General features: G+C 37.6%; 1 protein-coding gene across 4 annotated transcripts in view; it reads right to left on the reverse strand.

Moving 5' to 3' along the window:
* esyt2b (extended synaptotagmin-like protein 2b) overlaps positions 1-14,473 on the reverse strand; it is a 37,221-nt gene that overhangs the window by 21,154 nt on the left and 1,594 nt on the right. For all 4 annotated transcript variants that reach the window (XM_057329279.1, XM_057329268.1, XM_057329259.1 and 1 more), the window contains exons 2-8: positions 12,977-13,018; positions 10,946-11,080; positions 10,550-10,626; positions 10,388-10,460; positions 6,864-6,953; positions 6,129-6,184; positions 1,436-1,556 (exon numbers count right to left, since the gene is read on the reverse strand). In XM_057329279.1, coding sequence (XP_057185262.1) covers positions 1,436-1,556; positions 6,129-6,184; positions 6,864-6,953; positions 10,388-10,460; positions 10,550-10,626; positions 10,946-11,080; positions 12,977-13,018 — 594 coding nt within the window. The remainder of the gene's footprint in view (positions 1-1,435; positions 1,557-6,128; positions 6,185-6,863; positions 6,954-10,387; positions 10,461-10,549; positions 10,627-10,945; positions 11,081-12,976; positions 13,019-14,473) is intronic.

Genomic DNA, 14,473 nt, shown 5'->3' on the forward strand with positions numbered 1-14,473 from the left:
ATCCTCACATACTCACTCTCACACACACACATCATCACATCACTCACTCTCACAAACACACATCCTCACATACACTCACTCTCACACACACACACACACACACATCATCATCACATACACTCACCTGCGACCAACCATTCCCTGTGCAAATCTCCACCATGCTGATATTTTTATTGCTAATATATTAAAGAGAAAGTTCACCTTCAAAATGCAAATTTTGTCTTGTACACGCCCTCTTTTATTTCAAACCTGTATGACTTTCTTCCGCAGAACACAAAAGAAGAAAATGTTGGTAACAGAAAACCGTTGGTCCCCATTGACTTGCATTGGTTTTGTGTCTATGTAATAGAAGTCAGTGGGGACCAACGGTTTTTGGTAACCAACATTTTTCGAAATATCTTCTTTTGTGTTTTGCAGAAGAACAAAAATCACACAGGTTTAAATGACAACAGGGTGAGTAAATACAGAATTTTCATTTTGAAGGTGAACTATTCCTTCAAGAGAATTATGGTACAGTCCTTTATTTATTTTTTACTGATTTTTTTTATTCAACAGATGCCTTTTCAAGATAAACCCAGAGAAGGGATCCAAAATCGTAAAGAACACATCAAGAAATCAAAAGGCAGTCAGTCCAAAGGTTCTTTCACGGTTTAGCAAAATTGCAGACTATGAATGGATGGAGTAAAAATTGTCAAATACTTAATACTTATACTATAAATACTTATACAAAATTATCTTATCTTAAAATTATTGGCTGTCACTGATTGAAACTACATGTGCTTCTGTTGTCTATTTGTTCTTTCATGACTCATCTGTTGACAAGACAATTTCATGGTAATAAGTGGTCTAGTTTTTAAGGCAGTTTATGAAATTTAAATTTTTGTATAAGTTGTAATTTTTATATTGTTGCACTTTTATATTGGTGAATTGTTGTAATGATTAACTAATTGTTCTATTGATATATTGTCACAGTGCATTTATGATCTAATTTTCTATTGGTCCATTACTGTTTAAAAACAAGTTATTTTTTTATTAAAACCTGAAAAACTCAACTTGAGGCAAATTATTTGAATCGGTGATCTTATTGGTACTTTAATGGTTTTTACATAAATTCCCACAATATGTAAGTGAATCTTTAATCTTTAGATCTTAAATTTAACATTATAAAAGTCAAGAAGTACAAAAAAATCTTGTGTAAAATTACAGTTAAAAACTGTAAAATTGTGTAAAATTACAGTTAAAAACTGTATTTATAACTACGGAAAATTCCTGTAATTTTACGTTACGGATATTTTCTGTAAATTTTACGGGGTTTTTCCGGCGCCCCAGCTGCCGGAAACTTTCCGTTTTTTTACGGGGTTTTTTTTTACAGTGCATGTAGGATATGCTGATGACCAATAGTAAGCACTGAGATGTGTACAGTATATATGTTTACCTTTGGCATGGGAAAGCGGAGCTGTTCCAGTTTGACCTCACCTATCAGTGGTACAGTGATTCTGTTGGGCAGCACCATGTAACTGCTGATAATATCCTGAATCATGTGGTCGGAGAAGCCACTGTCAATGAAGTAAAATAATAACAGTGACATTTTTTACTATTAAGAGGCTGTCAAAACCACTTAAGTACATTCACTAAAAACAACATTCACTGGAACAAAAAGTAGAAATGGGACTTAAAAACAAAACTGATGCAGTTTACATTCCTGGTCTTATCGTGCACTTCATAGGTGCATGTGATTCGTAGAAAATGACAAAAAACCTGCTTTGCCTGTTTCACATTCATGCTTCACAGACATGAATATCATGTCTCATGCCAGCGCCTGACAGCACATTTAATATCTAGATTTTACAAAGGCTCATCTGGTTTGATTTGTAAAATCAGTGTAAAGACATTTTCAATGTTTCATCAGAACCACCAGACCAGTATTTGGTGTGATGTATGCCTGCAGTCTGCATGTCCAACACAAACAAACCTTTTTGAGAAAGGAGCACAAATAAGAAGAGATGCAACAGAGATGAAATACACACCAGCAACAATTCAATACAACAATGCATTACACCACCTCTTTATCATTGATACTACTCTCTGGTCTGGTCCCTCGGTAGCTCATTCTTTCTGAAAACACTTTAGTTCTGTCAGCATGGGTTTCCTTAATCATCTTTATCATTTGATGAAGCACCACATTCGAAAAGATAACATTAAAAGATGTTATGCAACACACATACACACACATCCCTCTTTGTCTTTCGTTTAAGAAAACCGAGAATCACCAGGAATGGGAATCAAATGCACACCAGTACATACACAGGTGCAGCTATTATGAGCGGCTCTAAAGTGAGACTGAGTGCTTTCACACCCGACTCATCTAGTACGGTTGAATCACACTAGAGTCCGTTTTTCTTGGTGCGGTTCATTTGGGCAGGTGTGAATGGAGCAATCCCACTCGAGTGCGCACCAAAAGCGGACCAAATAAGCGTACCGAGACCTCCTGGAGCGGTTTGTTTGTGGTGAGAACGTGATCCTACCTCGAACAGACCCAAATGCAAAAATTGCTGCACTTTTTTGGACTAAACCAGCTGCCGTAGTCAGCTGCGCTGTGCATTATGGAATGATGACAAGTGTTTGTTGACAGTTTGCACTCGCATGGCAGCTCGCGGACAAACTTGAAGTTGTGAGGAGGTGCGGAGCCTCATAGAAATTTGGTCTGATGACCATATTACATCCCAACTTTCGAAAACTCACAAGAACAGCGCAATATTTTCATTGTTTAGGAAACAACTCAGGGAAAGGGGGTTTAAAAGATCTGTGGAACAGTGCCGGGTTAAGGTAAAGAAACTCCGCCAGCAGTACATCCAAGCGCGGGATGTACAAGTTCCTCTGATACGATGACCTCGATAATATACTTGGGACAAAACCGGACGTTGATCCGGTGGATCCAACAACAAATAATACCAAAAACATCAGTCATTAAGACAATTACCACACCTCTGGAATCATAACATCAAATACGTAGTCAGGTTGTCAAGATCTTCATCTGCATCCAATTTCTACTTAAAAGTGTTTAATTGTTTAATGTAAAAATTTACACTATTTATTTAGGTGTACTTAGTGTCGCAATTATGTCTGTATAGCGGCTCAGCTCAAGTGTCAGTTACTACCGGAGGTGTCACAACATACGGCGACATATTCTGCGGTAATGTACAGTGACTCCTATAGCACTATCCACTGTCACGTGTCGCGCAAACCGGATGTGCCACCGGATGTACCACTAAGCATAGTGACATGTGTCAATGGCTTCTGTGCGTCAGATGCCATGTCACGTAATGTTAAAACCGCCATCTCCTAAAATGACTGATAGAATCAGAACCTAGCTAGTGTTATGAAGAAGAGTGAAGTCATAGAAACTAAACGACATTACTTTCATTACTTTATTTTTCAGATATCAAGCAGAGGACTGTCACATCAGGCACTTACAAACAACCAATGACGCAAAAATCTGCAGCATTAACCTTATGTGCATTGTTATTCATAGTTCCCTCATGTTGACTGCCAAACAGACCAGCAGAGCTTATGCTTAAATCCATTTGATCCAACTCCTGGAACTTTAATCATCCACACAAAAACGAAACATGAGACTGAAAAACAGACACAGAACACTGGACCAGACTGCAGGCATAGTGATGAGAGTTGCAAACAATGTAGCCATCACAAAAACCTCAAAGGTTGTTTGAAACATTAAAGGTCTAGTGTATAAAATTTAGCAGAATCTAGAGGTGAGGTTGCGAATTGCAACCATAGGCTCACTACCCCCTCCCTTTCGAAGCACTACGGTGGCTGACAAAGGACTAAGATGTTGTCATATTTTTGTTTCTTTGCCAAAGGAGATGACATATTTACAAACACCCTATGTAAAGCAGTTTGGCCGTTAGGGCTACTGTAGCAACAACATTGCCAATTCCATCTAAGGGGGTGTATGTAGATAGAAATAGCTCAAGGTAATAAGAACACAACCCTTCCATATGCAAGTTCTTTATACACCTCTGAAGACATAGTTATCTATATTATATTGCATTTCTGTCAATAGATCCTCCAAAAATTTAAGGCAAATAAAAACTAAACTGTTTATTTTATTGATGGTACATGACAGAGCTTCGCAGGGGCTAAATCTCCAACATAAACATAAGTAACTACCTTCCTACGTCTAAGCAAATAAAAGCCTTAAAGGTGTCCCTAAACCCCATCACCATTAGACATAATCTTAATTACCCATTAAACACATCAGAGGGGACTGTACAAAGAAAATATATGATTACATTTCAAAAGATTTACCTTTAACAAAGTCCCTTTGGATAGTATTAAAATATTAACTAAAGTGGTTAAAACGCTTTCGGTCTATCCATTATCCATGATCTATCTATTTTCCTCCCATACATTTTTTCCACTTTTCTCCAAACAATGTTCATTTCCTTTCTCTTGAGAGACACTTGACAACAATCTCAAATAGCTGTGATGAAAAGTGATTTCACTGCCAATCATTTCCTGTGCAATAAAACAGCATCAATGATTATCCTTAAAACATTCAACTGAAATTATAGGCACCACAAAAATCTAAAGTGCAGGACAATCATAACCTTTACTGATTTGCTTTCCAGGCAGATGCTGTTCCCCAGACATCTTTATGTTGAAAGCATAGCATTCTCTGGAACTACAACAATCATTCACCAACAAACATTAAAAATTATGTTTATGCATTTCTGTCTATGCATTTCTGTTCCCTTTAACATTAGCTTTAGAATGCAGAAAACACGAGTGCTGCTTCTGACACAAGAACCACATTTGCTCACACTAAAAGCCTAAGAAAAATCAATAAACTTTAATAGCCCAAAACAAAGCACTCTTAACTCAGATACTGCAGTGCAATAACCACTGGCTAATGGTGCCTTTGTTTGCTATGGCTCCAACAGAGATTATCAAGATGTGCTTCTTCACAACCAAACGTGATGTAAGGATTCAGTTTTCCTGTATTTTATTCTACAAAGAAATTCCATCAAATATGTTAATAAAATTAAAATACAAAAAAAACTTCAATATACACAAAAAAGCAAAACATATTTAAACATTATTTATAGCATTAAAACCTGCTATCTGACGACAGGAAATGAAAAACTGTGATTTTAATGTACCACCATGCGTACAGAGCATCCCTGTCCACAGCAGCCTGTTAGAGACCAGCTTAAGCTGTGTAATCATTCACCCGCTTGTGTGTGTCTGCACCATCAGCACAACCCAAGGTTCAACAGTCATGAATCTCCTCTCCACTTTCTAACACAAACAGTATTTTACAACAACACATTATAGATTCTCCCTGTAATCTGGCACTACACTGGCCATTCAGATTGTAATTCTTATTAGTTATCTGAAAACAATCGCTTTCGTTAATGTGTCTAAACAACAGTAATGTAACTGAATTCACTGCAGGGTGATGCAATAAACAGATATTCAAGATGTATTATATTCATACAGATACTCAAGATGCCCAAAGAGCATAATTCTCCACTGCCTGCCTCTGACTGTGCATGTTAAACCATGACCACAGAAGCTATTTGTCAGTTACAACTACATTTGTGATGCATATTTTTTTTTAATTTGTTTTACAAACAACACAGCATCTTTCTCAAAGTTTTTTCTCTTATGTTGAAATCAAATTAATAAGACAAACAACACTTTTAGTTGTAAGAAACCAAACTTTTGACTGATAGCATAATTTCTTTCACTGGTTTCTTGATGAAGAAGAGAGAGACCTGGCAGTATAATTTGTTTAGGTGATGTGGCCAAGATATATTTAGCATCACAAAATTCATCTCATAGTAGTGAGAAAATCCAATTATATTATGCCTAAAAGCTTCAAGGAAATTAAAGAGAAAAAAAGGTGGCTTAAATTAATTGCTTTAGTACTGCCAAACAAAAGTAACCAAAAGAATCGCCACCAACAACAGCAACAAGAAAAAAACAAGGCTTTATAGGATTGGAAACAAGTTACAAAGTGTTACTAGAAAAGAAATATCATTGTCTTGGAAAGTAAAAGACTCTCTAAATAATAATCTATTGTTTAAAACAAGTTAACTTACTTAAGACCCGGAATGTCCAATATGTTTGTGAGGCCTGTCCAGTTTATGTCTAATAGCTAAATGAGAACAAGAGAGAGAGGGACATTAAACAGATTACAATAAAATTGTGAAAATTCAGAAATATCTGAGCAGAGAAAAAAGAAAACACGAAAAGATTATATTAGCACAAAAAATCTAAGAGCACAAGAAAGCACAAGTCTGAACCTGCCTGGGGCAGTAATATTATAGGCTACCATCAGTCCAATTCCACTGTAAAGAGAGAACAGAAGCAATACTGTGCGATTCTGCTTTCATGACTACAAGAGGTGAGAGAGGAAGATATCAAAGTTCTTTCAAAGAACGAAAAGTACTAACGAACGAATGAAAGAAAGAACAGCCTGGGCTGCAGAATATAAACTCAAATCAGGCCTGATGTAAAATTAGATCTACTACCAATCTGCTATGACTGACTGAATATGGGTCAGTGATGCCTGTCTGTCACTGCAGCAAAAAGCTGTTAGGATCATTTCATGCTGTTAAGCAAATCTTCAAATACTCTCAATCATAGGAAAGGAAAAGGTCAAATATATTTCAATTAAAATGCTCATCAGTTGTGTTGTAAGACCTGGTACTGGAGATCTACAACTCTAATACACTTGTCCGTAATTACCAAGTGAATTCTTATAGTTGTCATTAGCTGGTTAACACACAGTGTTAAAGTAACTCTCCAACTGTTGCATGTGTTAATAAACTCACTGGTTTCTTGAGGAAGAAGAGAGAGAGAGCACCAACAAGTGGCATGTTCCCCAGAAGTGGCTCAAGAATCACCCGCAGCACTCCATGCAGCTGGTCAATGCATGTACAGAAACATTAAATGTATTTTCAAATCTTGTTATTGTTATTAAACTTTTATTGGTGTAAAATATATTTAGATATTTTTACAGGAATACAAAGGGGAAAAACTGAGAAGAAAAGACTTCCTACAGTGAGAGAGAGTTGCACAATGTCAAACAAACCATTTCTGTCAAGCTGATGATAAATGTTTCAGGATTTTGAGATTGAGGCATTTTGCTGCTGAAAGCAGCACTCCTTTCTTCTGAGGAACAGTACTATGAACTTTGTTTCAAACACTATAAACATTCCTTACCAAAAATAAGAACACATAATTCAGGGAAATGTCATTCCGAAAGCAGTCCCTTATGGTTACATAATGTGGAAAAACCATAACAATGGGGGAAAGTTATATGAGGTTCTCATCTTTTATCTACCCAGATTAATTCTGCAAGTATAACTCAACAGTGAATAATGCAGCCTGAACAGATTGCCTTTATAATGCAGAGAAAGCTTTCCAACTCATCACGGTGATCTAGACATCCACAAAACATGAAAGTGCAGACAGAAAAGTCTGTGCCTATAACAATTATTTATTTTTCTTACTAAACACGTGTCTTTTCGAGACCTTAAGATCAGTGAGTGTGGCAGACAACTGTGAGCTGTACAACCCCACTATAAAACGGTTCAATTTTTATGTACCATCAATATGGTGATGAAGAGCATGTACAATTTTATTAGCCAAACTATTTATTTCCTTTCCGATTTATTACTTCCCAAATGTTGTATCTATGGTGAAAATGACATCATACATACAGTGCCTTGCAAAATTATTCATCCCCTTTATTTTATTCACATTTTGTTATGTTGCTGCCTTATCTTAAACTACTTCAAATTATTTTTTTACACTAATCTACACTCCATGCACAATAATGTCAAAACAAAAAACAGATTTGTGACTTAGAACCTTGCAAATTTATTAAAAATACAAAACTAAAATAAGTACATTGCATAAGTATTCATACCCTTAAAGGTGCAGTGAACTAGGACCACAATTTTAACCCAAGCTTTTGTTATCTAAGAGGGAATCGTATTCAAGCGAACATCCTGTAAGTGTCAGACCTGAACACGCCCTTGTTACTGAAATGACAACTGTTATTGACACGAGGCTCAGTGAACGGCAGGTCCTGGAATGCACCTATCTATGACATAGATAAGTTGAACACCGCCTCCACAGAAGAATATCAATGCCTACTTCTCGATGCCCACTGGTTCGCGCATGACAGTACTGAACACAAGCTGCATGGAACGAGATAGAGCGAGTGTAAGCATCATGCTGTTAAAAAAAAAATTCGCAAAATATTGTGCAGTGCCTGGTTGTGGAAGAACACTGTCGCTGCATAACCTTCCTTCGGATTCCGACAGTAGGAATGCGTTGTTGAAGTTCATTTTTAAAGACGTTCCAGCTCACGTGGGGAAAACATTGAGCGTTTGTTCGCTTCATTTCAAAGCGGATTCCTTGAACAAGTCACAGGTCGACGCTTGGTTTTGCGGAGAGACTAAAATGAAAAAGCAGTGCTGTGCCTTCAATATTGGATTCGTTTACTTCCAAGTCTTCTATGCGGCCCACCCTTAAAAACCAAGCGTTTCTCCAGCCGGCCTCAAAACCAGGGTAGAAAATAGCCTATTACTTATTGATTTTTATGTTTTCGAATGTAAAAACCACGCAAACGTCATAAGTAGACATCAGACAATAGTATAAAACAATAAAAACGGCCAGTTCACTGCACCTTTAACTCAGTAGTTGATGAAAGCACCTTTAGAGTCTCAAATCTTTTTGGGTATGATGTGACAAGCTTTACACATCTACATTTGGCAATTTTCTGCCATTCTTCTCCTCAGATCCTCTCAAACTCTGTCAGGTTGGATGGAGATCATCAGTAGACAGACATTTTCAGGTTTCTACAGAGATGTTCAGTTGGGTTCAAGCCCAAGCACCAGCTGGGCCACTCAAGGACATTGACAGAGTTGTCCATAAGCCACGCTTGCATCATTTTAGCTGTGTGCTTAGGATCATTGTCATGTTGGAGAGGTTTTCATGATCATTATCTCTGTATTTTGTGCCGCTGAGCTTTTCTTCTACTGACAAGTGCCCCAGTCCCTGCAGCTGAAAAACACCCCCACATCATGATGCTGTTTCCACCACACTTTACTGTTAAGACGGTATTGTACAGGTGTTGAGCAGTGCCTGTTTTTCTCCAGACATGATGCATGAAACTGAGATTCAACAGACCAGATAATCTTGTTTCTGACAGTTTGAAAGATTCTTTGTAGTACGTTTTTGTATATTTCAAGTTTTCATGTGTCTTCACTGAGCAAAGACTTGAGTATGGCCACTCTGCCCTAAAGCCCAGATTGGTGGAGTGTTGCAGACAGTGATGTTTGGCCTTCTGCAAGCTTCTACCATCTCCATATATGATCATGGAGCTCAACCAGAATGATCATCAGCTTCTTGATCACCGCTCTAACCAAGACCCTTCTCCATCGATGGCTCAGTTTGGACAGGAGGTCAGCTCAAGTAAGAGATCTGGTGGTTCCAAACCTCTTTCTTTAAGGATTAATGGAGGCTACAGGCTTCTGTGAACCTTCAATACAGCAGATTTTTTTCAGAAGTCTTCTCCAGATCTGTGCCTTGATACAATCCTGTCTCAGAGCTCTACTGGCAGTTCTTTTGACATCATGTCTTACTTTGATATGCATTTTCAGCTGTTGCACCTTTTATTGAGTAGTATGTGCCGCTACGAATCATACTTATTCAAATGAATTAGCCAAAGGTTAACTCCACTTGAAGTGTAGAAAAAACAACAAGCAAAACTAATGCTTCTGCGCTAAACAAGTGTCCCAGAAAAAAGTATAAATACTTATGCAATGTACTTTTTTTATTTTATTTAAAGTAGTTTAAGATAAGGCAGCAACATCACAAAATGTGAATAAACACAGCACATTGTCACAGAGATTATTCTGCTATGCTTTTAATGGCACACAATTAAACAATAACTCAGAAACAGCCACTGTGTGAACACGTGCATTCGTCTGTGTGTGTATCTGATCTTGTACTACAAACAGTACAAGGACGTTTCAGTATTTGGTTACACATCTCCCTATAAATATACGCACACCCTTTCTGTAAAAATAGGCTCTGTTCAGGCGACAAGAATTCCTTCCATGAAACACGTGTTTGCATCACAATATAGGAAAGAGCATCATTGTATCCAACACATTAACATGCATCCTTGGCTAACATGATTGGGTCGTATGGACAAACTCAATGGAAATAGCAATGCGTCCCAGAGATGCTGTATCGAATGAAGATAGTAAACACAATCCAACAGCTTTTGGTGGCAAAACAACACAGAAAATTACTGTTTAATGGAAAGACATCAACATACCTGTATACTTTTGATCCCTGCTCTACAGTAGTACCTTTTGACATCCACATCGATTTCAGTATTTCCAACATAGCTGAAAGTGAAAAGACAAAACTTTAGCTCAACAAGGAATCTTGCGTTAAATTGAGGTTCGAATGGAATCAACACCTTAAGTGATGTCACCTGATCTGGAGGTCCATGATGATCTGCCGTTTGTCCACGTTATCAGTGTAAACTTTGACCCCATTGATCCTGAGTGGCTGTGAAGATGAGCACAGACGGCCCGTCAGGGGGGCTGACATTTTTATTAAGCAACATGCATTCCCCCACAGATGCCCAACAACTTAAACTATTTCCATCTGACAGCTGTTCAGCTGTCGTTTCCAACAGCAAAAGGTTTAAAATGCTACGTCAACCTTTCCACTCCTGATGTAACGTTTAGCTTTAAATAGCAATTTGCTAGGCAATGTGTTTCCTAATTATTTTTATTACAACATTGTCTTGGCACAAATATCTCCATAAAGAGTTAAATGTACATAGGCTTTGGGACACCTGTAAACATGTATGTGCATACCGTACCTTATCTCCGAGATCAATGTTGTTGAAGCTGAACGTGCTGAGGTGGGAACTGGCTTCTTTGATGGCTGGCTCGATAGTTTCTTTAAACACCTTCTCCACAAACTGACACACATAAGGCCACATCTGTTTCACCGTCTAAAATGCAAAAAGCATAGCTGCTCAGTACAAGCATGAAACATGAAGAAAAACTGAGGCACTTAAAAAGGTTTAGTGTGCCATTTTTTAAAAGTTCTAATGCTTTATGACATTTATTCATTTGGCAGACGCTTTTATCCAAAGCGACTTACAAGTAGGAGAGCACATAAACATTTTGTCAACACTCTAAACAGTTTACAAGGCAATGCTACTAGGAGGATTAAAGCTGGAGTAAGCAAAGGAGAGAATGAACAACAAGATTTTTATTTTTTTGATGGACAGACAGACAGTTATTGGTTAGTCAAATAAATGCGGAACAGGTATGTTTTGAGCTGTTTTTTGAAAGTTGTGAAGGATGCTGCAGTTCAGGTGGAGGCTGGTAGTGGGAACCGAATGAGTAAAGGTTTTTTCAAGCGATTTGGTGCCTCGCTGTGATGGAACAACCAGGCGTCGCTCATTTTCAGACCGAAGATGACGGGAGGGGATGTACTGTAGACCTGGAGCACTGAGTTAATTAAGGTAAATGGGCGAATTTGCCGTTATCGTTCTGAAGAGCAGTGTCAGAGATTTAAACTTGAGATTTAAACTTTTAAACTTAAACTCATTTAAACTTAAACTCTGAGATTTATCCTAGTTTAAACTGGAGAGACAACTATATGTTACCCATTGACAGGTCAATTTCCATAAAATGTGTAAATTTTCTGGCTTTGTGGCCTTATAAAACATTGCTCTGTTTATTTAAGCTCAGCCTGGGAGGTAGGCAAAACCAAGTAACACTCTCCCAACCAATGCTTGTACGGCCAATGGAGGATATATGAACCAGTTACCAGAACATTTTGTATTAATTTCATTCAATTTGTATAAATAGTATTATTCATTAGATTAGTAACAACATGTCTACACCGGACGCGACGTGACACGACAAAAGACACCAGAAACGCATGAGAAGCCATTATAATTTTACATTTTGTCCACACTGGATGCTGCGCGACAATCCCATTAGAACAAGCAGTTCGTCACGTCGCGCCAGTCATGTCCGGTGTAGACACGGTGTAAGGGTTGTGTATCTGTATGACATATCTGCTCAAAACTCAAATTTGATCTCATGTAGGCCTTGTCTTTAATAATTGCATATCATTTCATTTTATTGATGACACTTTTTAATACCAAAATCTGGCCTAATGTGTGCGATATATTCTACTGTACATTTGGTTGTTTCTACATTTCACAAATAACTACAACACAAGGTGCACGGTTTCTAAGAACATGCCAGAAGACATGTTGCAACTTGACAAACTGTAAATATTTGGGGCATTTTGAAACTATCCTTCAAGAAAACTGAAAGGTAGCCATCATGAATTAAATCTGTCCTACCTTTTATGTTACATGAGTGCAAAGCCATACATGTCTGGTTACATGTAACAGTGTAGACATGTTACATGCTGTTACATATTGCTATTGTAAGAGTATCATGATGCATTTTGTAATTTTGTCATGTTTTAAAACATCAGTGATTCTGTAATGTTTCATGAAAATAGTTTTGCATGAGTTTGAATGTTGCACACATACTATGCAGAAGCATGGAACCATTCAGGTACTGGGCAAGTTGCCAATGAAATATTCAAATCAGACATGTTTCATGAAGCCTGGCTGGAAGCCCCAATGTACAATATTTGAAATATTTATACATACATAAATATATATTATAAATAGCAATTTGATGGTGAAAAATAGAAGCTTTGCAGAGGGCAAAATGAGAATAGCACATTTGATTATGTCACCAGAGTATAACCATTACTGCATGTTTTTGACCGCAGATCTAAATACAATAAGAGTGGTGGAAGAGGATTACAGGATGATTAGTCTGTAAGGGCAGTGAACTCATTAGTTTCTCACCTTATTTAGCCACTCAACTCTCTCCACATCTGGGTAATGAACCTGGCGGGGAATATATAAAATCCATCAGATTAAAAACATTAGATAACACAATAACAGAGAGAGAACATGACTACAAAGAACACGAGCAGGTGCTGCAGTGTCTTTCAAGAAACCCCTCAGGCTATCACACACACACTGCACACTCTCATACCCTCTGTGCACATGGAATGAATAATAAACACAGTCAGTGTCTGTCCAAATGAAATGACCCTCTGTAGAAACATGTGACGGGTTCCCTACACAGAAAGTGCTATCCATGTCTATTCTGCTGCTCTCCTTTACTTGTACTGCAGGGGTTTAGCATGTCTATGTAAAACAATGAGCATAGCTGCAGTTAAACCTCTGCATGGGTAAAGTGCTTAGACTGCACTGGATTTGCAGCAAAGTAGGAGGAGTACAGATGACAGAGTTTAATCCAGCATTAAACATGATTTCTCCAGTAGTTGGTTCTAATTTCTTTCAATTTATCAGGTACCAAATAAGTAAAAAAAAACTGTTATTCAACCACGCATTTGACCTCAAACAGCCACAATGCCCACACAGAGAAGTTTTAGGACTTTGAGGGAGAATACCAATTCAATATTTGGCCTCAGTAGAAAGTAATACCAAGCAAATGCAAAACAAATGTATAGGGATATGACATTTGAATCCCATCACTATAGTAACACGGCTGCAAAACCTTGTTTTTTTCAAGGGAAATCTCAGGTAAATCGCATCACGAGTGTGATACTCCCAGTCTGAGAATACGCCATTGTGTTGCAATTTATGAAATCAACATAATTTATTTAAATGATATCGTAATTGTTATTTGTAGAGTAACACATGTCTACACCGGACGTGACGCGACACGACAAAAGACATTAGAAGCATTAAAACCCATTATAATTTTACGTTTTGTCCACACTGGATGCGGTGTAGACACGGTGTAAAACTGGTGTGTTTGTATGTGTGACTTCCTTCTAAACTAAAGTGTATTCACACCAAATTTGTTTTCAACTCAAAAACTAATCTGGTGTAGCATGTCTTCAAGAACACAGCACAGCACTTTTCTCAGCTTACTCTTCACTGACATATTTGTATAAGCTCTACATAACCATGAATCATTGTTCCTGCAGAGAGGGCAAGTTTCAATGAACAAAGTTAAAGCTACCATTCACAGTGAGTGCTATACTTTATGGGATTCACTAAAACATGTACATTAAACATTCTGATTAATAAGTGTGGGAAAGACACTGAAAGTTCCCATGGCAACAGTGTTTCTATGGTCACTAGAGATCTTGTCCTCACTGAATAAATAGTTGAACTGTAAGAATCTTTATTTGAAAGAATGTTTCTAGCTAATATGCGTGACTCATTTTTTCACAGTAATCTACAGATGTTTTGTAAAACTACAGATTAGCAACACAATTTTATAAAACTGATTGTCAGTGAAGTAAATAATCTGTCATTCAATTT

The sequence above is a fragment of the Triplophysa rosa genome, linkage group LG1, assembly GCF_024868665.1.
Source record: "Triplophysa rosa linkage group LG1, Trosa_1v2, whole genome shotgun sequence".
NCBI lineage: Eukaryota > Metazoa > Chordata > Actinopteri > Cypriniformes > Nemacheilidae > Triplophysa > Triplophysa rosa.